General features: G+C 53.2%; 7 protein-coding genes across 7 annotated transcripts; 4 read left to right on the forward strand and 3 right to left on the reverse strand.

Annotated features, from left to right (window-relative positions):
* Positions 1 to 1,164: 1,164 nt before the first annotated feature.
* On the forward strand, positions 1,165 to 1,692 carry PG998_013722 (uncharacterized protein; the record flags this gene model as incomplete). The annotated part of the gene is made up of 1 exon (XM_066880538.1): positions 1,165 to 1,692. The coding sequence occupies one exon, from the start codon at positions 1,165 to 1,167 to the stop codon at positions 1,690 to 1,692; it is 528 nt and encodes a 175-aa protein (XP_066724677.1).
* Positions 1,693 to 2,585: 893 nt separating this feature from the next.
* Positions 2,586 to 3,557, reverse strand: PG998_013723 (uncharacterized protein; the record flags this gene model as incomplete). Its single annotated transcript, XM_066880539.1, has 1 exon — positions 2,586 to 3,557. One exon carries the CDS (start codon positions 3,555 to 3,557, stop codon positions 2,586 to 2,588), a length of 972 nt encoding a protein of 323 aa, XP_066724678.1.
* Positions 3,558 to 4,302: 745 nt separating this feature from the next.
* Positions 4,303 to 4,950, reverse strand: PG998_013724 (uncharacterized protein; the record flags this gene model as incomplete). Its single annotated transcript, XM_066880540.1, has 1 exon — positions 4,303 to 4,950. One exon carries the CDS (start codon positions 4,948 to 4,950, stop codon positions 4,303 to 4,305), a length of 648 nt encoding a protein of 215 aa, XP_066724679.1.
* Positions 4,951 to 9,680: 4,730 nt separating this feature from the next.
* Positions 9,681 to 12,451, forward strand: PG998_013725 (uncharacterized protein; the record flags this gene model as incomplete). Its single annotated transcript, XM_066880541.1, has 2 exons — positions 9,681 to 9,803; positions 9,905 to 12,451. 2 exons carry the CDS (start codon positions 9,681 to 9,683, stop codon positions 12,449 to 12,451), a joined length of 2,670 nt encoding a protein of 889 aa, XP_066724680.1.
* A 941-nt stretch (positions 12,452 to 13,392) lies between these two features.
* On the forward strand, positions 13,393 to 14,698 carry PG998_013726 (endoplasmic reticulum-Golgi intermediate compartment protein 2; the record flags this gene model as incomplete). Its single annotated transcript, XM_066880542.1, has 4 exons — positions 13,393 to 13,471; positions 13,555 to 14,009; positions 14,066 to 14,132; positions 14,229 to 14,698. The coding sequence occupies 4 exons, from the start codon at positions 13,393 to 13,395 to the stop codon at positions 14,696 to 14,698; spliced, it is 1,071 nt and encodes a 356-aa protein (XP_066724681.1).
* A 932-nt stretch (positions 14,699 to 15,630) lies between these two features.
* Positions 15,631 to 18,943, reverse strand: PG998_013727 (uncharacterized protein; the record flags this gene model as incomplete). The annotated part of the gene is made up of 3 exons (XM_066880543.1): positions 15,631 to 16,955; positions 17,015 to 17,888; positions 17,951 to 18,943. 3 exons carry the CDS (start codon positions 18,941 to 18,943, stop codon positions 15,631 to 15,633), a joined length of 3,192 nt encoding a protein of 1,063 aa, XP_066724682.1.
* Positions 18,944 to 20,068: 1,125 nt separating this feature from the next.
* On the forward strand, positions 20,069 to 20,554 carry PG998_013728 (uncharacterized protein; the record flags this gene model as incomplete). The annotated part of the gene is made up of 1 exon (XM_066880544.1): positions 20,069 to 20,554. One exon carries the CDS (start codon positions 20,069 to 20,071, stop codon positions 20,552 to 20,554), a length of 486 nt encoding a protein of 161 aa, XP_066724683.1.
* Positions 20,555 to 21,874: the final 1,320 nt, after the last annotated feature.

A 21,874-nucleotide genomic window follows, 5' to 3' on the forward strand; every position in this document is an offset into this window, starting at 1 on the left:
CCTTGAGTCTCGAGGCCTCCCACCCTGTCTTTGTTTACCGCCCAGTTAGTCACCAGAGAGCAAGGTCCCAGGGCCCCTGGATGGTCTCAAGCAGGCCTTCCTTCCTTTTGGTTTACGTGTCAAGGAGAAGAAGAAAAACATGACATGCTCAGAGCTGGCATGCTCAGAGCTTCTTCGCTGCGGCCACGCGTTACCGGACTGGCAGGGACCGAGTAACCGTCACGAGGAGCCGCACTATGAATGCTAAAACAGAGTTTACATATAGGACAACGTCCAGAAACCAGGAGGCTTGGAGACAAGCATTTTAGGCTGTGTGTAAGTGCCTGTTCGTGACCCCCCAATTTGGCCCTCCGTATCCTGGGTTTGCGGTCGGCCTGAGCTTTCTCTGTCCGTAGACCTCGTCACATTCTCCCCTTTCTTTTCATGCCTGCCGCTTGTTTCCACTGGACAACAGCAAGCATCCATGCGTGGGTAGTCATGGGAATAAGCTCGCCCCCTTCTAGCGGTAGCTAGCTAGCTCCGACAGGGAGCCAGATAGATGCAGTCGATGTTCCCATCATATTCTCCAACGCTGTTCTATACGACGTGTCTCCTGCAGTGCGGCATTTACGGGAATGGCTGGAATCCGCTCCCTCGCGTGTGCGTGTTGTTGTTGTTGGCGGTTGCTGCGTCTGACCTCAGGGGCAAGCCAGGTAGATTCAGCTCCAAGACTATGTACACGGCCCTTCTCTCCCCATCTCACTGGCTCGCGCCCAAAATCCTGCCTGCCGCTTTCCCACGGCGGCGGCTTTCCCATTCCAATCTGCACCACCCGCACCCGCCCTCCCCTACCTACCCATATTGCTTTCCCACCTCCGAGAGATCTCGATAGCCGCCCAATGGGTGTGTTGGTTTCACCAGCCACGCCCTTGGAGAAAGATGGAAAAAGGCATGGGGAAAGTAAATAGCTAAGTTGCCGTGGCATGGCTTTGGCTTTGTGCGTATAAAGTCAGTCGGAGCACGTCTGTATAAAGCAAGCTCTCGTCCACTCCCCGGAACAGACATCTCTCGTCTGCCCCCTTTCCATCTCGGTTCAGTTTAGAAAAAGCTTCCTGACTTTGTGGTTCCAAGTCTCTCCCATATCCTTTTGCCTGTTTGCTTGCTTGTTCGTGCTACCTGTCCGCCATGAGCCAATCCGACCTCTACGACTTCTTCTCTTACGTCGCCCGTGACGGGAAGAGCAACGCAGACAGCCCAGCATCTGCCATGAAAAGAAGAGCCTCCGTCACGTCGTCGTCGTCCTTCTCCTCATCGGACGAGTCGAGCTCCTCGCCCACGCCTGCCTCCACCACCACCAGGGCCACGGCAACACCAGCACCTCCGCCCGTAATGATGCCCATCAGTAGTAGAATCTTGCCATCGCCGTCTTCTTCCTCTTCTTCTCCCACCGTAGCAGCCAAGCAGCAGCCCCACCGCCTGACCGCCGACGAGATCACGGCCCGCATCCTCGAGTCCCCGAGCACCACGCCCTGTGCGAGATGCTCTCGGGCCGCCACGACCACGACGACGACTACGCCCGCCGCTCCGCGGACAAGTACCGCGCCTTCGTGGACCTGGCAACCCGCCTCGAGGCCCAGAAGATGCCGTCGCCTCCTCTTCGTGCTGCTGGTGTTGCCGCCGCCAGGTCTTCTGGTGCTCCCGGCGTTGGCATGATGCAGCGGCAGCGGCAGCATCATCACCAGCACGAGCAGTCTAGACGGGAGTGGAACTCGCTGTGGTGGTGAGCCGAGGTAAGGCGGTGAGAGAGACGCGAGGTGACAGTGGCCAGCCCCAAGGGATGGGTAGGGGTAGGGATATATGAAGACAAGAAAAAGAAAAACCGAGCTTGAAACCAAGCTTGCAAACAAGATTGACTGGAAACCACTTCAAAAAAGTTGAGATCTTTTTGCCTCATGAGGCACAACGAACGCAACAAATAGTATTAGTTCTTAATAGACTCATCTCTTCCCTAGTCCCAGCCAGGGTTGGGGAGATTACTTATTGATCATCTGGTATGAGCGAAGACGACACTGACACAGCACGTCTGACAAACAAAGCCACCAAGCAGCAGCATATTTCAGGCAGAGAACGAACGTATTCCCAATAACGGGTAGCTGGAGATAAGTACTTTAGGATTTCCTACCTCGCGGGTTGGTGGCTATTGGATAACACTTGGCCTCCTTCCCCCGGCCGCTGCACCCGTATTTTCGTCTTCATCATCGATCTCTCTCTCCTCCACTCTTTCTTCACCTTCTTCGGTACTGACTTCGAGAATGACCCCTCCCCAAAGCTGAAAATGATCCTAAAGCACTCGCATGCTACTACACCATGTGCTTTGCCACTTTGCCGTCACCCATTATGCAACGCTTCGTCCTCAGGAGCCAGCTTTGTAGTAGCATAAATCGCAAATGTAAGCAACAACTCCATCAAACGCCGATACAGTGTGGTCCTCCGAGAAGGGAAATGGATAATGCCAGTGTAACGGAGACTAAGCTATTGGTGCTAGCAAGCACCGAGAGGGGCGCATGTGTGCGTAAGAACAGCGAGCACAAAAGGATGCGCCATTGCTATAGGTTGAGTACGGAGACCGTGATCGGGGGTAGTCCAAAGAGCATGGATGTTGAACTTGGAAAATATTCGAGAACCTTATTTTCGTAGCGGTATTCTCCAAAGTTGGTGGGTAGTACTACACCTGGGTTGGTAGGATAAAGACAAGTGTAGTGGTGGCCCGCGTTCAAAACGTGATTAAAAGGGTAGTCGCGATTAGTTAGTGGACGAGAGTTACCGACACGTTGCTCACTGAGGATAGTAAACTGTGCCGTTCCCAGGGTGTGGATAATAGTAGCCATCCGAAGGGGTGCGACGACGCCGTTCATACCCATGGCGCCAGGATAGACTTGCGGAGCCGAGTAAGGTGGGTATGCCGGTACGGGTGGTGGCAGTTGCGATGCGTCATAGTAATAAACCATACCATTGACTTCTTGGGCGACTAGGTTGGAGCCTGGGGCGCCTTGCCCATTGGGATCCAGTTCACCTTGGGGCTGTTGCTGCTGAGCACCAGGCACGAAGGGGGGTGCCGGGGCTGCATAGGGGCCTTGGGGAGGATAAAAGTACCCATGTTGTTGTTGTTGTGGCATCATCTGGTACTGAGGGGCGTATCCTTGCTGTGCGTACTGCGTAGGCTGGAAAGGAGCCGCATGAATGGCACGTTCTGGAATCTGCGACAACGGAGTGCCTGTAGAAGCGTATGAGGGATGGCGAGCATGGGGATCATGACCAAAGCCATTGGAAACGTGAACAGGCACTTGGTGATGGAAAGCTTGCTGGTAGGACTGCGAGTTCTGGTGCATAGCCGGCGACTCAATAGTCTCTACCGAAACAGTCTTCTGGGGCTTTGGCTGATGCATAGGGATAGGTGCATGCTTATTCTCTTGCATCACCGGAGGCTTCTGCGGTAGAGGGTGAATCTGAGGCTGGGGCAGATCGTTGATAGTAGGCTGTCCATTTGCCGGGGCTCCATCTGCCGAGAACTCACCCATACCGACAGCGTTCATCGCTTGAGGCGGCTCGGCTCTCGGGGGAGTCGCACCACAGGACGAGCCGCATCCAAGGGCATAGGGGCCCGTGATATGGCAGATCCTGTGGGAGACAAGAGGTAATCGCGACCCATATCAGGTGCAATAGACGAGCGTCTGCTGAGAGCAACGCTCGGCGAGTAGACGCTGCCATTGTAGTAACTTCCGCCGAACACACTAGTTCTCCGGGAAAAGCCGCCAATCGACCCAAGCCCAGATCTTGGCTTGCCTCGCAGGCGTTGCTGGTTCGGGCGCATTGCTCGGGGAATGAATATGAATGATCTGTCGGTGGCTGGGAAGATATAACGTGGTGGAAAGTTGGGCAGAGAGATGCGAACAGGCTTATCACGGCGCAGCGGAGGCCGGTGGTCTGGCAACCTGGTGTATTGTTTGACCGCATGGCCGGAAAACACGACAGGCTCCTTATACTGCGGGAGGTAGACTCGAACTTGTACGTTACCAATATGTTTTTCACACGACAACGTTCTATTGATGGGCGTTGCGTTCGAAGGGCAAGTCGGGATAAAGCCATCGCCGTTTGGGGGACCGTCATCCATCATCGAATGCCCACTGTGGGCTACCGTGTGACGCGGCTGGCGGTAGGTTGCAGGCTCTGTAACAATCTCGTGCATATCGTGAGCCCACGGGGCGCTAACAGTTGGATCCGCCGTATTATGGACTTGGTGATGAAAAGGTGCGAAGGGGCCACCTATACCACCACCGCGGCCTCGGCCTCGACCCCCTCGTCCGAAAGGTCGGAACCCGTTTGCTGAAGGGCCGGCATGTCGGTGATCATGCATGAAGAAGGCTCCCGGTTGGGAACAAACGAGGGATCTTCGTCTCGGCGGCGCCGGTATTCGTCGTGTTCTCGTCGCCGTCGCTCAGTGGGCTGGCCGTCTTGAGGTTGATCCATAATGGCCGAGCTGACAACTACCGGCGCACCAGATTTAGAGGGGGATGCCGGGCTGTTGGCATCCTCACCCTGTCCCGACTCCTGACCTCCGGGCTGGCCCGAAATGGACAAGCCAGACATGCCGTTTGCCAGTGATGTAGACTCGGGCGATTTCTCGGTGCCGGAACCGCCTACAGGTGCGCTCGATATGACTCCGGTTTTGGCGGTGCCGTTGCCCTGGACTGAAGTGTGGCCGTTTGCATCTCCACCCGACTTTTTCGTGGCAGGAGAGGTAGGCGAGACTTCATTGACATTACTAGTGTCGCTATCATTGGCGTGGTCGTCGTCATCGGAGGCTAGCGAGCCGTCGGTGAGCGAGTCGTCGTCGAGGTCCAGTTCGTCTTCACCCTCATCCTCTACCCTGCGGCGGTGGCCGATCATCTTTCTCCGTTTAGGTCCCGCCATGTTCGATCGATATGTCGACTTGTCGGTAACTCCTCGTAGGCTCAGGCGTGGGTGGATGAAAACGACACAATGAGTCTTGGCATCCAGGGATGGCGCTGGGAATTGGATGATGGTTGTGTCGCTGTGGCCGACGTCTGTGTCGTCGTGGGATTACTAGGAGAAGCTCATGCGGATGTGTCTCGCATGTGAGACGACAATATTCTGACGCAACCTTAGGTAGATAGAATCGAGAGAGACTCGAATGGGGAGATGCAAAAGGCGAAGACCCGCCTGCGGTGGTCCAAAAGAAAGGAAGAATGCTGCAAAGCAATTCAATTATGAAGCCAGTGCTCCCGGGATCTTCTTCTGTTTTTTTTCCTTATTTCTCTCTTCCTCTCTCAATCCAAGCCCAGACGCCCCCTCCCCTCAAGAAGACCGACGGACCGGATGATGGCTGTGTTGTATGTGTGTGGTGCAGCTTCGCACTGCGGCCCAAGCAAAGAAAGGCAGAAAAAAAGGCAGAAGAAATGACAACCTTTATTAGAGATATCTCCAGGCCTAAACAACCTTGGATGAAGAAAAAAGCAGATACCAAAATGTGTCAACCTCTAGCCCACACACGAAAGGAGGTAGGGGGTGGGAGAAGAGAGAGTGGGCTGTCTTGTCCCGTAGGTTGTGACTGTGAAGATAGAATTGTAGCAGAGGTGGGAATTCTGGATGATGAATGAGTTTGGATGAAGCTGGCAGCCATCCTACGACGCTACGGCCCAGGGAGCAGGGAGCAGAGAGCAGGGAGCAGAGAGCAGAGAGCAGAGAGCAGAGAGCAAAGAGCAGAGAGCAGAGAGCAGAGCGCAGAGAGCAGCAACACCTGCACCAAGCACCACCACTGTCGGTCCATCGAATCAACGGGTGCCAAACCAATCCACCATCTTCCAATTCATGGGCCGGCAACTCCTCAACTCCACATCTTTAGGTAGATAGGCCAGTACCTTCCCTCTAGTAGTTCAACATCCAGAGCAGCAGGCAGTCCGTTCTACTGGAGCGGTAAGGCCTGCTTCTTACCTGCTTGCCCGCTTGACTGCTTGCCCGCTTGACTGCTTGCCTGTAGTGAGCGTAGCTGGTCGTAGGAGAGGGCAGGCGGGTCTAGACTGCGCAGAACAGGCCTGGCAGATGCAGTTACAGTACAGTACGTAAGAGTTAGGTACTTATTGATGGACGACAAGCATCAAGGGACGCAACTCGCTCGACCGAATCAACTGGACTTGGACTCGACCTAACCTGGCTGAGCTGGTAGGCTGGTAGGGTAGAAAAAGAGCGGAGCCATGGCCCATAGCAGCTATGGGAAGAAGGAAGGAGGCTCCCTGATCAATCCCAGTTGGGTTCCAGAACCACAAAGGCGGAAGCCAAGCCCCAGCAATCCATCATAAATCATATGTTTGTGTGTTTACTTTGGCGCTATAAAGCGTGTCCCAGTGGATTGATATCGAGCTATCTAGCTGTGACTGAATGTACATGCTCAAATTGATGCTCCCTTATCGTCCTCGAGCCTCTGCGTCCGATCCCGTAGCTCCCGTTGCTGATGTTGTCATTCACAATATTCCCAGCACATATTCATTCATCCAATTGGCACATGCAAAGGAAAAGTGTCTCCTGCCTCCAGTAGCCAATCAACATAAGAGCATACGCCATTCCAATGCGTGACCAAGACCAGGATGCAGACTTAATCAAAACAACAAAGCAATTGCATCGACCGCAAGATCGGCGACGTCGGCTTTAGCGTCTTCGTCCTAATGGGAGGAGGCAGTGAGCCAACTCACAGCAATCTACATGCCTTCGATGTAGAAATGCGGTTTCCCCCATCCTGCTCAATTCTTCTCGTTAACCCAGATTTTATACCGAAAAATTCGCTACCTGCTTGCAAATTCCCGCAAACCAGGTCTATATAGCATATAGTGAAGCTACGAAACAGAAGTCACATAAACTTCTCGACTAAGATCAGTCCACGAATCATCCACAGTACATACATGTTGTGACCCAACAAACATCCACCCGCAGTGCCAGCTCAGCTCAATGAACGAACCCCAATCGCATACATCTTGTGCAGGAGCCCCATCGCCCAATCGCAATCACCCATCCATACTGGGAACCGTTCCTCACGGATGCTTGAGACGGGGTTTGCGAGTAATTGGGGCACCAAAAGCCAAGAGAGAACTGTGTGTTGGGCCTGCAGGCAATCACCAAGTCAAGAGCTCGCTGCCGCCAAGATATAATTAGGAAATCCATGTCTCAATTACCAGGTCGGATCAACGTGCAACTTGATCGTTTTTATTCTGCTTTGACGTGTTCGAGGGATTCTAAGCAGTTGTTGGCCTACGTCATCACCCGGCAGTACCGATCTTTATTTCACTGTGCTTCCATATCGTAGGCCTAGCGTGTATATCTGCTTTGACTGTTGGGATCCGATCCGATACCCATGCGGATGTGCCAGAAGTTAGCCAGGCATCCTATATACGTGTATTAACTTACTACGCATCCAGCAGCAATATGTCCGTAGTATGCTGTTGCCTTGCCAGAACGGGCGAGGCCCTTTTGTCGCTCCAGTTACAAGCCAAATTCTGGTCCGTTATTACTTGTTCCCGTTGTTAACTCGGAGTCTCAGGTAATACACACTTACTCATTAGCATTAGATTACCATATACCAAAGATGAAATGCATATCTAGACACAAAGGCATTATAGGTGCATATGATGTTTTCAAATTCACGACGAGCGAGTCCCACGCGGCCTCGGCTGTTATTACCGCATGTGCCAGGCGGCACGGCACGTATGTTGATGTAAGTCACCCAAGCTGTGACACATTGGATACGCGTCCCCGACCAATGTCTGAGGCTGCTGTTGACCGGAAGAGAAGGCAGCAATGTCCGGCTTCCAAGACCCGGGCGGCACAGTGGCTGGTAGTCGCATGTAAATATGGGTGAAGTCGACATAAACATAAATGATCATCAGCCTGGACCTCGAATGAGAAACGCTGACATCGGGTGGCTCAAATACCGAACTACCGGTACGGAATAGGCATTATTGCGAAGGAAGAGAGAGAGAGAGAGAGAGAGAGAGAGAGAGAGAGAGAGCATGCTGCCAGAACCACCATTGAATCCTCTCAATGCATTGGGATCTTGAAGCAAGCGTTTCGCTAGCCAACGTACCCAGTAGTTGGGTGGTTGTGCTTTTGCTTGCCGTCGGCGACAATGGTGACCAAAAAAACGGTCGCAGGCTGAGGAGCAGCCCAGCTGTTTTGAACACACGCAGTCCTAGCCGGCTCAAGCACCCATATGACGTCTATATGCACCACCACCTACATATCGTCGCGTTCGTACATTGAAACCCCCAGACTCCAGAGAAGGAAAGAAAAGAAAACAGTCTCGCATACTGCAATGGAACAAACGAACACCATCGCCGAACGTGCCGAACGTCGCTTGGGCTGGGCTGGATAGAGGATAGAGATTGGGCACTTGCGGCAGGCCAGGTGCTATTGCAGACGGGCGTTTACTGTTTGGCAATGTCCATGACATGACGGCCATGACGAATCGGGGTGGAAGGCCTGGTGATGGCAAATTGGAGCGATGCATACGTAGACGCAAACCAGCTGCCGGGGCCTCCCCCAGATGTTAGTGCTGTCGGCCAGGTTCCAGCTCAGGACCCTAACAATCAAGCCTCATGCCGACCCCGCAATTCAAGTGGACATGTGCCCATCTGGAAAGGCCAGTAGAGCCGGCAGGGCCAGTTGCCTCCCTAATAGCTCCCAGGCCCCCCAATCAAAAGTCGCCTCACCCTGTCCGTCTTTGTTCGTCCGGGCTCTCGCCATCGGGCGATTGCGATACCTGCCTGCAGCCTGCCATACTTCATCGTCCATTTAAACCCGTCCAAGCCCGTTTGAGAGCGCCAGGTGTGTAGGACTACCTCGATCGACCAAACCTACAGTCTGCGTCTGCTGCTATTCGGTGAGGCCTACGTATTGTCGCAGTATTGCATTGCTACTCGTGAGTAAACACTCCATTCAGTCAATGACTTGACTGACCTTCATGTCTTGATGCACCTACCCCTCATCACCCAATTCCCATCTCTTCCGGGGCAGTCAGTCATTGCTTTCGTAACCTACCGCGCGAGTAGACACCTCCGTCTCTCTCCCTCCCTCTTCCTCGCCCAACTCTCTTCTCTCGAATTCGAATCATTTATTCCCTTCCTCATCCCATCATCAATCACCATTCTCCATCAAGCGAGGCCCATTTCTCAAGCGCCCCATTCTTCCCCATACTACATGCCATAAATACACCTCTAACGTAACTCTGGAAGCTCCTGGTCGAGCGGGTCGAACCAATTCAATATAATACATATTTCCCTTTTCTTTCCATCATCAACCTATCTATCGAGAAACCTCCTCGGTACTTGATTTTCGTTTTAACGCCCCATCGAGCAGCTGGAATACAGCTGCACCCCTCACATTGCTTTGAGACTACCATGTATGTACATTGTGCTATTGCAATTGCATGACGCCCCTCGCAGCCTATTCCCTCCCTCGCTTCTGCCCGGACACACAGCTGCCTGAAACGTGCACTGCCCATCCCTTCCAACCACGCCAGCTTAAGGCAATCATTTAAACTGACATTCTTGCATCCTTTGGCCCATCAAACTGCCATCAAATCATTGTCGTCAATTTACTAAACATTTGGTATCTAGCACTTGTTATTGGTAATTATGGCGTCTCCGTCGGCCGCGACGCCCGATACCCTCATCACGCTCAAGGTCAGCTTCGACGGCAACACACGTCGTTTCAAGCTGCCGCTGCGTGATCTAGGCGCCCTCACCCTAGAGGACAAGGTAAGCTCCATACATTGGCCAATACTCTCCATATCCAACATCATTCTCACGGCCGCTTGATTCGTGTCGATGGGGGCATGCTGACGTTGTCGCCACCACAGGTCCGAGCCTTCCTTCAGGTCCCCGTTGGAATCAAGACGATCATCGAGCGATACTCAGACTCGGCCGCTGCCTTCGTTGTCCTCGATCCGAGGAACGTCTCAGTGTTCAAGCAGCTTTTCCGTGCCGCTAAGGCCAAGCAGAAGCTCAAGCTGCGAGTCATACAATTAATCGAGTCTGCCGAGGACAACGTGCCAAAGGCTGTCACTGTCGAGGATGAGCCTGAGCCTGTCGCTGAACTGAAGACCGAGACAGAGCCGGTATCAGCAATTGAACAGACTGTATCATCGCAGACCAGCGAGCAATCTACGCCTGCGCCAATCGCGACCCCGGCACCGGCCCCAGCCGCTCTTCCAGAAACAATTCCTGCCCCTCAAGTGCCTGACGAGTTCCCAGAGTTCATCAAACAATGGCGTGCTCGGGGTATGCCTCGGATCAGCCTCCGCCGTGATGAGAGCGGCACCGAGGTCATCGATTTCCGCGACCACAGTGACTCTTCGCCTTCTGTTGATCCTCAGACAACCCTCGGCAACTTGATTGGACAAGTTCCAAAGACCGAAGCTACCAAGTCGGTTGAGACAGTCAAGGCGGAGGACGTGGTTGAGCAGGCCTCGGCTGCATCCAGTGCCACTGCCGAAAAAGCCCCCGAGCTCTCCTCGTTGCCCAGCCGTCTCCGACGGCCCTTTACTGTCTGCTGCAACAGCTGCGACAGAGCAGTACCTGACTCCCATTACCACTGCTCCACTTGTGACGATGGCGATTTTGATCTTTGCCAAGATTGCGTAGAGCAAGGCATAACCTGTTATGACGAACAACACTGGCTCATCAAACGCACCATCCAAGATGGCCAGATTACTTACAGCACAACTCATATTGCACCCAAACTAGGCCCTGCTGCTGTTAACAGCATGCTACTGAAGTGTCCGACCGACTGGAGTCTCCCTATTCGCGAAGTCGAAAACCCTACCATTGCGGCCGCTGAGCCTGTCGAAACTGCCTGGAAGAATGCGTCTTTTGCTCGCACTTGCAACTGCTGCGTGCAAGAGTTCCCTGAGCAGAACTTTCTCCACTGCAACACTTGCGAAGACTTTGATTTGTGCAACAACTGTTTTACCAAGGGTCAGCACGGTCATCACCCGAAGCATGTCTTCTCTGCCGCTGTCAAGGGTACTACATTCTCGCAGTTCATCACTGCTCGTTTAGCTGCAGGCCGCAACGTGGTGCACAATGCCATTTGCGATGGATGTGACAAGTACGTCCGAGGAATTCGCCACAAGTGCCTAGACTGCCCTGACTGGGATTACTGCTCCGAGTGTGTGCAAAATGCATCCTTCATCCACCCCGACCACCGATTTGTGGAGCTCTACGAGCCGGTTTCTGAACGTCGCAATGTTTCTCGTGTTGCTCACCACGGGATCTGCTGCGACGGCCCCCTCTGCGCCGACTCTCGCAGCAGTTCCAAGTACATAATCGGTGACCGTTTCAAGTGTGCCGTTTGCGACGATACAGATTTCTGCGCTAGCTGCGAGGCTAACCCATCCAACCCTCACAACAAGACTCATCCTTTGATCAAATTCAAGACGCCTGTCCGCCATGTCAGCGTGACTACCACTGGCGAGCACGAGGATGGCAAGCGGATGCCTTGTATGGGTGACCGAACTCGTCGCCAACAGATGAGCAGCCGATCTACCGAGACTGCACCCTCATCCAAGTCCGAGATTGCCGTGAACCCCGTGCAGACCATTGTGGATGTCAAACCGACTGAGCCAGAAGTCAAGGTGGAGGAGAAGGCTGCGGAGCCAGACCAAGCTACTCTGGTTGAAGAGAAACAGGACGAGCCTGAAATGGTTGCCGTTTTCAAGCACGATACTGTTGCGGACGGTACCATCATGTCGCCCAATACCACTTTTGAGCAGACTTGGGTTCTCAAGAACGAGGGAGCGACGGCCTGGCCTGCGGGATGTTCGGTCAAGTTTGTCGGCGGGGACTACATGGGCGCTGTCGATCCGACGCATCCTGCCGGCATCCACGAGCTCGTCTCTGCTTCCGAGTCGACTGTGTGCTACAATCAGCTGCAACCGGGCCAGGAATTCCCATTCACTGTCCTGATGCGAACCCCAGATCGTGAGGGGCAGGCCATCTCGTACTGGCGCCTCACCACTGCAGACGGCATCAAGTTTGGACACAAACTATGGTGTGACGTTTCGGTCGAGACCCCTATTCCCGAGCCACGGGAGGAGGCCATTATGGACTCCAAGGTGCCAGAAATGGCCAAGAGCCAGATGATCATTCCCAAGCTGGAGCACGAGTCTCCGGCGTCCAGCCTCCATATGACCAGGTCGCAAAGCGAAATCGAGGCGACGACGGAGACGGACACTCTTGCACCTTCGTCGCACGAAAACGAGGATGACTATGAGGACTGTGTCGATGACGAGGACTGGGCTGCCGAGTCAGACGATGGGTTCCTCACGGATGAAGAGTACGACATCCTTGATGCTTCTGACGAGGAGTACCAATTCGAGCAGCAAAAGCCAGCTACGAAGAAATAAGTAGATGGTTTTGATGTAAGCTGACAAGCCCACGCAAGGTGGCCGAGATGAATTCGAGTGAAGGCGGGGTTCTAGGTGTTCTTTTGTTTTTTTAGGGTTGGACATGGCGCGCTTCAAGGGGCGAACAAATACTCGACTTGTGTTACTAAGTTGCTTTCACAATTTCTCATTATGTAGGGAAAGGATCGCGGTTTTTTTTTTTCCTTTTTTGCAGATTTTCCATGCTCGCCGAAAGAGAGAGAGGGGGGAGAGAGAGAGAGGACGGAATACGATAGGCGGATGAAGCCGCGAAACACTCCCTTTACCAGAATGACACCACATAGGCACAAATTGTTCGCACCCTACTAGGAAGTAGCTCCAGTAGTCAATCACGACATGCACTTTTACCACAACATGTGAATTGCAGCATTGCTGGTAGAAGTTGTAGCTCTGTACCACCCCCTGCCTGAGCCCCACCACTACAGGTACCTAAGCAGCAAGTACTAGGCGGTAGTCCAGGTACCCCGAGCAGGGGTTCATTCCATGGCGGCTCGGAACATGGGCGCTTTTGGTGAAAGCTGTCCTCTCTCCATATGACTAAAAATGTGGTTAGTTATAGCGACTGCACACCCCTAGGCCGTTGACATTATTGACTGCGACTGCTGATTGCCTACCTGGGTCGATCCATTGAACAACAACACGCCCGAGGTTTCCTGCGCCCATTCCTGTCCATTGCCCATGCAGCAGCAACCTGATGAGCTAGTCTTGCGTGCCATTTCTACGACTCCGGGTGCTTGCAGCGGCAGTCGTGCCTTTCGCCACCTTTTGCGACAGCCTGCACACTTTGCGACAAACGCCCCGACGATACGGCCCCAACTCCGACGAACAAACCCGTGGGCCTGCTTGCCTCTCAACTGAAATCACATGGGCAGTCGGCGGTTTCTTTGATCGCTAGCGCCATCATGATGAACGGCTACGAGAAACATGGCGGCTTCGACGAGCCCGAGCCCAACAGCTTCGTCAAGGCATTCGATGCATTCCGTACGTATCCAGCCTTCCGGAGGGAAAGAACAAAGCCTTGGAAGAACCGCCGGCTAACAAGTAACCTTCATCTTCCGCTCTAGCCAAATCGAAACCACAATACGTAACGCGAACGTCGGGCGGAGGCAAGTGGTCCGTCGTCATGTACGTCGTGTCACTGCTGCTGCTGTGGACCGAGCTGGGCCGGTGGTGGCGCGGCACCGAGAACCACACCTTCGCCGTGGAAAAGAGCGTCGGCCACAGCCTGCAGATCAACCTCGACATTATCCTCAAGATGCAGTGCAAGGACCTGCACGTCAACGTCCAGGACGCCGCCGGCGACCGCATTCTCGCCGCCACCCGCCTCCAGGAGGACGCCACCAGATGGGACCAGTGGGTCGATAGCAAAGGCGTCCACAAGCTCGGCATGGACAGCCACGGGAAGGCCATCACGGGAGCGGGGTGGCACGACGAGGAAGGCTTCGGCGAGGAGCACGTACACGACATTGTCGCCCTCGGCAAGAAGAAGGCCCGCTGGGGTAAGACCCCCGCCTCTGGGGTGCCGCCCCGGACAGTTGCCGTATCTGGGGCAGTCTGGACCTGAACAAGGTCCAGGGCGATTTCCACATCACGGCCCGAGGTCACGGTTACATGGAGTTTGGGGAACATTTGGACCACAGCCGTAAGTAGTCGTCTCTTTCTTTTTCTCCCTTGACGAAAGAATGCCTTTCCCCCTTGGACAGATTGGATTGCTGACTATTGAATTGCTATTATACAGAATTCAACTTCTCACACATCATCAACGAGTTCTCCTTCGGGCCCTACTTCCCGTCCCTCGTCAACCCGCTCGACCGTACCGTTAACCAGGCCTCGGCGCACTTTCACAAGTTCCAGTACTTCATGTCGGTGGTGCCAACCGTGTATACGGTCGGCCAGGCCCACGCGGCGTCGAGCACGATCTTCACCAACCAATACGCCGTGACGGAGCAGAGCCACGAGATCTCCGAGTTCAACGTCCCGGGGATCTTCTTCAAGTACGACATCGAGCCGATCCTGCTGACGGTCGAGGAGACACGCGACGGGTTTCTGACCTTCGCCGTCAAAGTCATCAACGTGCTCTCGGGCGTCCTCGTCGCTTGCCACTGGGGCTTCACGCTGAGCGAGTGGCTCAAGGAGGTCTGGGGACGCCGCCGGCGAATTCAGAGCCAGGGCATGATTGGTGTTGAGAAAAGGGGCTACGACGAGTAAAGTAAACTCAGGTAAGCCGGAGAGGGCTAGGCCAGCAGCCACTTACTATATTGAAGTGGTGATAGCTGCGGCGAGTTGCTAGAGGCCAAGAAGTGAAAGAATTGTAAAAGATATACTAAAGAAATAAACTAGTTAACTTGGGCAAGGCAAATGTTGAGGGAAAGAGAGAGAGACAGCCGCCATTGGGTTTCATCTAAGGATATTTTCACGGGAAAGTCATTTGTTTCTTTTCCCCCATCGGAGTTCTGGGATCTGGGTCAGCTTTGTGCATATAAGAGTTATCAATCAACCACGGATTGAGTTTTGCCTTGCCTTTCAACATGTGAAATATATTCCAGCCTCGAGCTGGAACAAGCCTCCAAAGAGTTAGTTACCTTCGTCAGAGAAGAATTCCGCTATGTGATATCGTTGGAAGTAGTTATTAAGGGGCACGGCAGTCGAGAATGAAAGACGCCAATTGTCTAGCAAGCCTCTGCTGAATTGATACATGGCAAGGAATAAATGAATCGCTGAGCAGGATTATTTAACACAAGGCCCTTGACATGGGTATGGATGAGGTCACAGTATCATGCCAGCAAAAGATCTAGTCGTCATATTGTATGGTTCCTCTGAGAGCTTTTCCCACGCGAGACGTAGCCTAGTAAATATCTGCATACTCCTGCAGAAAAGAAGTTATCGAATCCTCATATTACCTTTCCAGCGTGTATGAGGCTTTTGTGTACTTGTGTTTCTCTAAAAAATTGTTTATTAGACCCAATGGGGGTAAGCAAAGCGGTCGCCCACCTGGGATGGCTTTACTTGCGCTCATTATTAATAGTAGTACGTGATAATGGCGGTGGCGGTGGCGGTGGTAGCTAGGGATAGTGTGTGATAGTAGTAATGATAGGTGAATAATAGGGGGAAGGTAATCGTTCAGGACCAAGCCAGCCATGTCATTGCAACAACAGAGCATCCTCATCCAATCTTCCAAACAAGGCCTCAATCTCTTTCTCGACGACTTCTAGCTCATTTGCCACCTGGCCTGTAACCAAAGCATACGCATACAAGAGCGCATAGTCGGGTTCCTCGACCGTGACACCGCTTAGCTTCGCCTTTTTGTTCGCCAACCGGGTTTGCTGGTCCACTGTGAAGTTCCTCTGAATTTCCCCGTTCTGGTGAAGCGGTTGCTTGCGGCTCTTGTCGCCGTCGCCGTTCCTACTGTTTTCCTCTCCATCCTCCTCCTCCTCCTCCTCTTCCTGCTGCTGCGAGATATCCTTACGGAACCGGAAAATCTTGCCCAGCAGCTTGTCACGCGTGCTCGCTACGTTCGGAAGGGCGTCCGCGAGCGGGTACTCGAGCATGACGCTGCTGGCGAGCACCTGGAAGACGTGGCAGATGCGCGAGCAGAGCTGAGCCCGCTCCTCGGCCGTGTGGTACAGCAGGGCCTTTTCCCCTTCGCTGAGGCGCCCGTGTTTCATAGTGACCAGGCTCATAGCGTGAAACGCGTCGAGCAGGCGCTGTGTTGAGGCCAGGATCCGGCGGTAGGCGTCGGCGGGGAAGGGGCCGCGCAGCTCGTACTCGTTGAGCGCCGCGGCACAGAGCGTCTGTAGCTGGTTTGCATAACGCTGCATGGCGGCCTGCTCGCCTATCTTCATGTATGACTCGGCGGCGGCGTCGTTGCGGAGAAGCATGGCGAGGGGGCCGCGCTTCCAAATAAGACCCATTTGCAGATATAACACAGACAGACCCTCCTTGAATTTCCGCCGAGCTGAAATAGGCCAGATTAGGCGACAGACAATCAGGCCCCAGAGAATACCCATGGATACGGCAACGACTCTGTGAAAAGCAATCTGCTGTATTATAGGATCGATGCCTCCCTCATCGTCGTCATCGTCGTCCACTTTCTGGGTAAGTGAATACGCATAAAGAGAAGAGACGTTGTAGCTGAGGAGGATGAAGCGGCCGAAGGGCCCATTGCCGCGGTCTACCATTATGTAAAAGGTACCAAACGACACGAGCCATCCGAGCAACGCAAGCGAGATGGGCTCCCCGCCCGAGATCCACCAGTTGATTAACACGAATAAAGCTCCCATAATGGTACCCGTAAATCGAGAGAGACCAGTGGTGTTCGAAGCGCCGACTGTCATACTGCAGACGATCATGAAGGAGAGGAGACCCCATTCACCGCGCCAGTGCTGATATATGGGACGAGTCTGGGGAATAAAGGCAAGCATGGCATAAAGAGCAGCACCAATGCCAACCTTGAGACCGAACTTGACTAGAAGTGTGTGTTAGCACTGGCCTTCAAGGAAAACTCAGCGTTATGTAAGTACTTACTGTCATCCCTGGATAGGAAGCGAAAAAATTGCAGAAGCTTTTGTGAAGCCCATCTGAGGCTGGTGCTTGCTTGAGGCGCCGCATCCCAGCTGAAGGAGTCGCGCCTCTGCATGATGTTGTCCGGGATGCCCTTGGGTAAGGCAGACCTACGAAGCTTCTTGATGGGCTTGACGAGGGGCTGTCGTTCTGCGTCGTCTTCAGTTGACTTAGATCGCCGGAAGTTGATATAATACCATGGCTTTAGGAAATTCCAACTTCTTCGGTGGTTCTCTGTAGCAAACTTGAGATCCTCAAGTGCTTCCAAGTATTTCTCTATTTCATCCCCCAAACTAAGAAGGCTGAATGAGAAATGCCCACAAGCAGCTGCCACCTCCTCATAGTCGGCTTGGATGTTTTCAGGTCTAGCCCTCTCCATCTCGATATTTCGATAGATTTCCTCCAAGGCTTTGGCTCGGTGAGAGTTAAACAGCATCAGGGCATCTTGGACACTATGTTTGAAGTTCTCGTTGATGCAGATAGGGCTACCTGGTGGGCCAAAAGGCGGGTCTCGCAAGATTTCCGCGAGGGTATGAACCAACGACTTCATAGAAGGGCCAAGCCTTTGGATGAAGATCTCGAAGATGCCGGAAGGAGTACGAAACACACTGGGAGGAAGCAACATTGGAGTACTTGGCGGATGCTCTAGGAATGGGGTTGCCGGATCCGACTCGGTTCTCTCATCTGGAGCTTCATCGATAGCTGACAAAACCGCAAAGTTCATGCCACTTCGAAGGTGAGCTGACGTAGGGCGAATAGATGTAGGCGACAGAGGATTGCTGCCGGCAGAGAAAGGTCTGTTATTTGAGCTAAGCGCCATCTCCTTCAAAAGTTCGAACTGGGTATTAGCAGCACTTCTGAGTCCCCGAGGGATTGCGCCAACTTCTCCATAGATCTCACAACCTCCTTATCGTATTGGTAGATGCGCTCCTGACCCAAAAAATAATATTCATATTTTGACTCTCTCAAGTTCTTGTTCATGGCCGTCAGCGTCGACCTATACTCTGCCGAGGCTTGAGTGAATGCCTGACTGCTCAAGTCTTCTTCGGCGCCGCTCAAAAAACCCTTGGTGATCACAGAGAGCATATCACCAAGAGATACAGAGGCATTGCGCATGGTACTGCGAAGGCCAATTCTCGCAAACGTCGGCCAAAGTAGTAGGTTGACAGCTGTCGATCCCGTTGTGGCCATCAACAGAATCTTCAAAGACTGTATAATCTTGTGGTTGGTGAATACACCGCTGTGGACCGAGTTTTCCTTTGTGATGATGGTGATGATGCCAATGGATGCTATACTAGCACCAACACCAACCAGAGGACTGTTCAACTTTTGCTTCACCCAGCCAATGAAGCCCATGCCTCCTCCGATGAAGACAACCAATATCAACACATACGACAGCCTCACTTGGCACCAAACCGAGCCTACCAGAACTGATGTGGCCATGGACAGAGTACCTATGAGTAGCGCATACATAACCGCCACGATGGCGATGGCGACGGCCTCGATCTGCGACCCGACTGTCCTTGCTGGGTGGAAATAGACGGTAATTGTAGCAACAATATGCTTGCCGTCTAACGGCCCGAGGAAGCTCGCAAAGGGATGGAAGAAAGTACCCATACTAGCCAGCAAGTAGGCGATGGAGCACTTGAGCGTGCCGCGCCCCTTTGGCGACTTCAGCCATGTCCAAAACCAATAGATGCCCAAGCAGAGGTTATGGAAGGCGGCTTGTAGTTTCTCGCGAGCCGTGGGCTGCTGAAAGATCGGTCGCATGCGCTCATCGTCGCCGGGGCCGTCGAAGTCGATATCCCGTAACGTAAATTGACGCCGCGATCGTTCGCCTGTGCCGGGGATGATCCAGGTGCCGTTCCGTAGTTTCTGTCGGCGCGGCGCCATTACGAGTCAGTCTCACGGAAGAAGATGGTCGAGACAAGACGCACGGGGAAGCGTCAAAGCGGCATATTGGGTGGTAAATGCCCAAATCGTTCGACTGATGAAAAGCAAAAATAAAAACGTACAGTTCGCACAGGAGGGCGAGCGCGCCGAGGTGGACGGGGCCCCGGTAGGGTCGAGGCAGCTCCACCGCTCATCGTGGTAGCGTCTTGTCCTTCCTTGTCGTGTCGGTCCTGGTCTTTTGTCGATTCAGTCAATGGCTAATCCACACAATAGTCTTGCTACGATTGACGTTCTCGGACAGGGCATGGTACAATAATATCGTGCTCCGGGTGTTGCATGTGTATAGAGCAACCGTGAATCGATGAGTTAGTGGCCCGCCTTGCGCGGTGGTTGCGGCTTGGTGGTTCACCAAAAAAAGAGTCTCGGCGGAGGATCAGCGATGGTTGGAATACTAATACATACATCGAACACTGAGAGAGCTATGAATGGTAGGTAGGGGCCGCTAGGCCAGGGAGGCAACGGCGGTTAACGCTGTCCCGCTTGGCACTTGGCTGCATCAACTCGGAGATCTGTGTTGACGGTGGACGCGATTGAATGGGCGATTCGGAAAGCCAAGGAGACCGCCATTAGGCTCGGCTGATATGTCGTTTCAACGGTTAAATGACTTGTCAGTAAAAGTAAAGCAGTGCAATTGGAGCCAGTCACCAGTCAACTGAGCTGTGTCGAGTTTCGCGGTCTCGGTGGGGTAATTCCTACTACTGGTGTAGTGCTGTAGCAGAAGGCAGCCAGTGCAGTGCAACCTATTCACCAACTAGCTACCTACAACGTCCAATGATCGTCATCGTGCATTTCCAAGTGCTTAATCCTGACGTGACCAGTGACCGACCGGACTCTGCGCCTGTGTTACCGTCACGCAGATGGGAACACCTGGCAACGACATCACGTCGCACACACCCCCGATACGTTCGTTTTGGCCTATTCCCTAGGCGACGAAGGCAGTAGAAGTAAACGGTGGAAAACGCGGAACCGCCTGACCTTCTTTTGTTCCTTGGTCTACGAGTCCTCTTCCCGTCAATCTGCATTGCCCATCTCGGTCCCGCCCGCCGCCGGCCCGGTTCATTGAGAATGGCCAACCTACCTTCACAGCACCCCAACCTGGCAGTGCACCTTGCAGATCGCGCGAGGACCCCTCTCATTTCGTCGGCTCGATCACAACAGCAAGCCCAAGCATTGTCGACCTTGACACACTCTGCCCTGTTGGCGCATGAGTCGGCGATGCGGCTGGGCTTAGGAAACCCACAGCGTATCATAGTTGAACACTCCAGCAACGGCCCCTTTCTCTTCCAGTCCTTCATTGAAACGGCTGCAGCTCAACAAGACTCCTTTCAGAGCATGTCTGCCCAGGTCAAGATGAATCCAGATGGCACGAGTAAGATCGAGCAATCGGCGGAAACCCCGATTGATGGTGGGATCGATGAGGCCCCCATGTTGTTGAGCACCGTGATCGCTCCCGCCTCTGAATCGGCCTTAGAAGCCAAGCGGGCAGGTGTACGACTGGAAAGGATAGGAAAGGTCATCCAGTCAAGTTGGACAGGTTCTGACTCTGGTTAAAGACAAACCAAGACTGTCTGGAGACCTCGAGTTTGGCCTTGCATTGCCGCACGGTATGATCCAAGCACCATACATTGGGAGGAGACGCAACAGTATGATGGAGACTGAATATAGATGATTGTGAGTGAAAACGATACAAACTGCTTCCAGATCTGAACAGTTCTCTCCATGCTTCTAATATTGGCGCTCGGGAGACTTTTTACCTCGAAAAAACTAACAATCCAATAGATCAATATTCAGCAACTTAGCAGAGATCACTTCCCCTGGAGCTTACGGTCATGTGACTTTCCTGGTCGGAGACTCCGTTTGTAATTCATACCTAACTCCCGGTTCAAAGGATATACCCCGGGATGAGGGAAACATGGGAAACCCATCTGAGTGAGAGGCACAAATGAGCCTACTTAGAACGACAGAGAGCAGATTGAAGCTCTGCTCGAGGCGTTAGGAAGGCAGGCGAAGACACGCAGCATTGATCAACTCCATGATAGGAGGTAAGAAAGAATGGCAGTGGGCTTGATATATGCTGCAGACTGTATAAAATCGGTATTGGGTTGAAGTTAGCATGCCAGCACATGGGCAAAGAGTCACCGACTTACTGTTTGTTTATGTGCATCCAATGTAGTGCCCATAGTCACTTTCTCTTTACATCACGAATCAAGTCAGCCCGATAAGCCATGGCCCCCTTTGCATGACAGGTTACGATGCATATAAGTACATAGTAAATAGCTTCGATGGTAGTGCCAAAGTCTAAGAGCAGGAGCAAGGCTCTGGGCCTTGGTTTACATAGCCAGGTATTGGCAGAGACTATCTGCTATAGGGCCCATATTTGACACGGCGTAAACTCCGAGACTTACGGGCTTCTCGGGCTGAATTCACACGACCCGCCTCGCCAACGATTTTAACCACGCCAATGAAATAAGAGGTGGCTCCATCGAAACGTGTCCCGGCGGATTCGGCCGGGTTACAGCCAAGACTGAAAGATCTCGTTGTCCAGCGTGTCTGTGGCCAACACTCCACCGCTCCTTGACTCGCAAAAAAAACTTCACCATCGTCGCTAATATCGGCGTTAGGCCTACGCTGTACGGCGCGCTGTCGCCCGTGTGTATAAAGCAATAGAACAGTTAGGCTGACACGTATAACGCTCGGGACATGGGAGTTAATCGATAGGATATTTATCACGGCCGGAGCTAAGCCCCTGGCATCAATCCCCTAAAGATGGCATTCTGGAACAGGTTGGGTCTGTGAGACAGGACATGACGGAGGGGTGGTTGCTGACTGAGCTACCACGACGGAACCAGTGGGCATATGATTGGCCCAGAA

This window comes from Apiospora kogelbergensis (assembly GCF_038363985.1).
Source record: "Apiospora kogelbergensis strain CBS 113332 chromosome Unknown utg000009l_segment0_segment0, whole genome shotgun sequence".
NCBI lineage: Eukaryota > Fungi > Ascomycota > Sordariomycetes > Amphisphaeriales > Apiosporaceae > Apiospora > Apiospora kogelbergensis.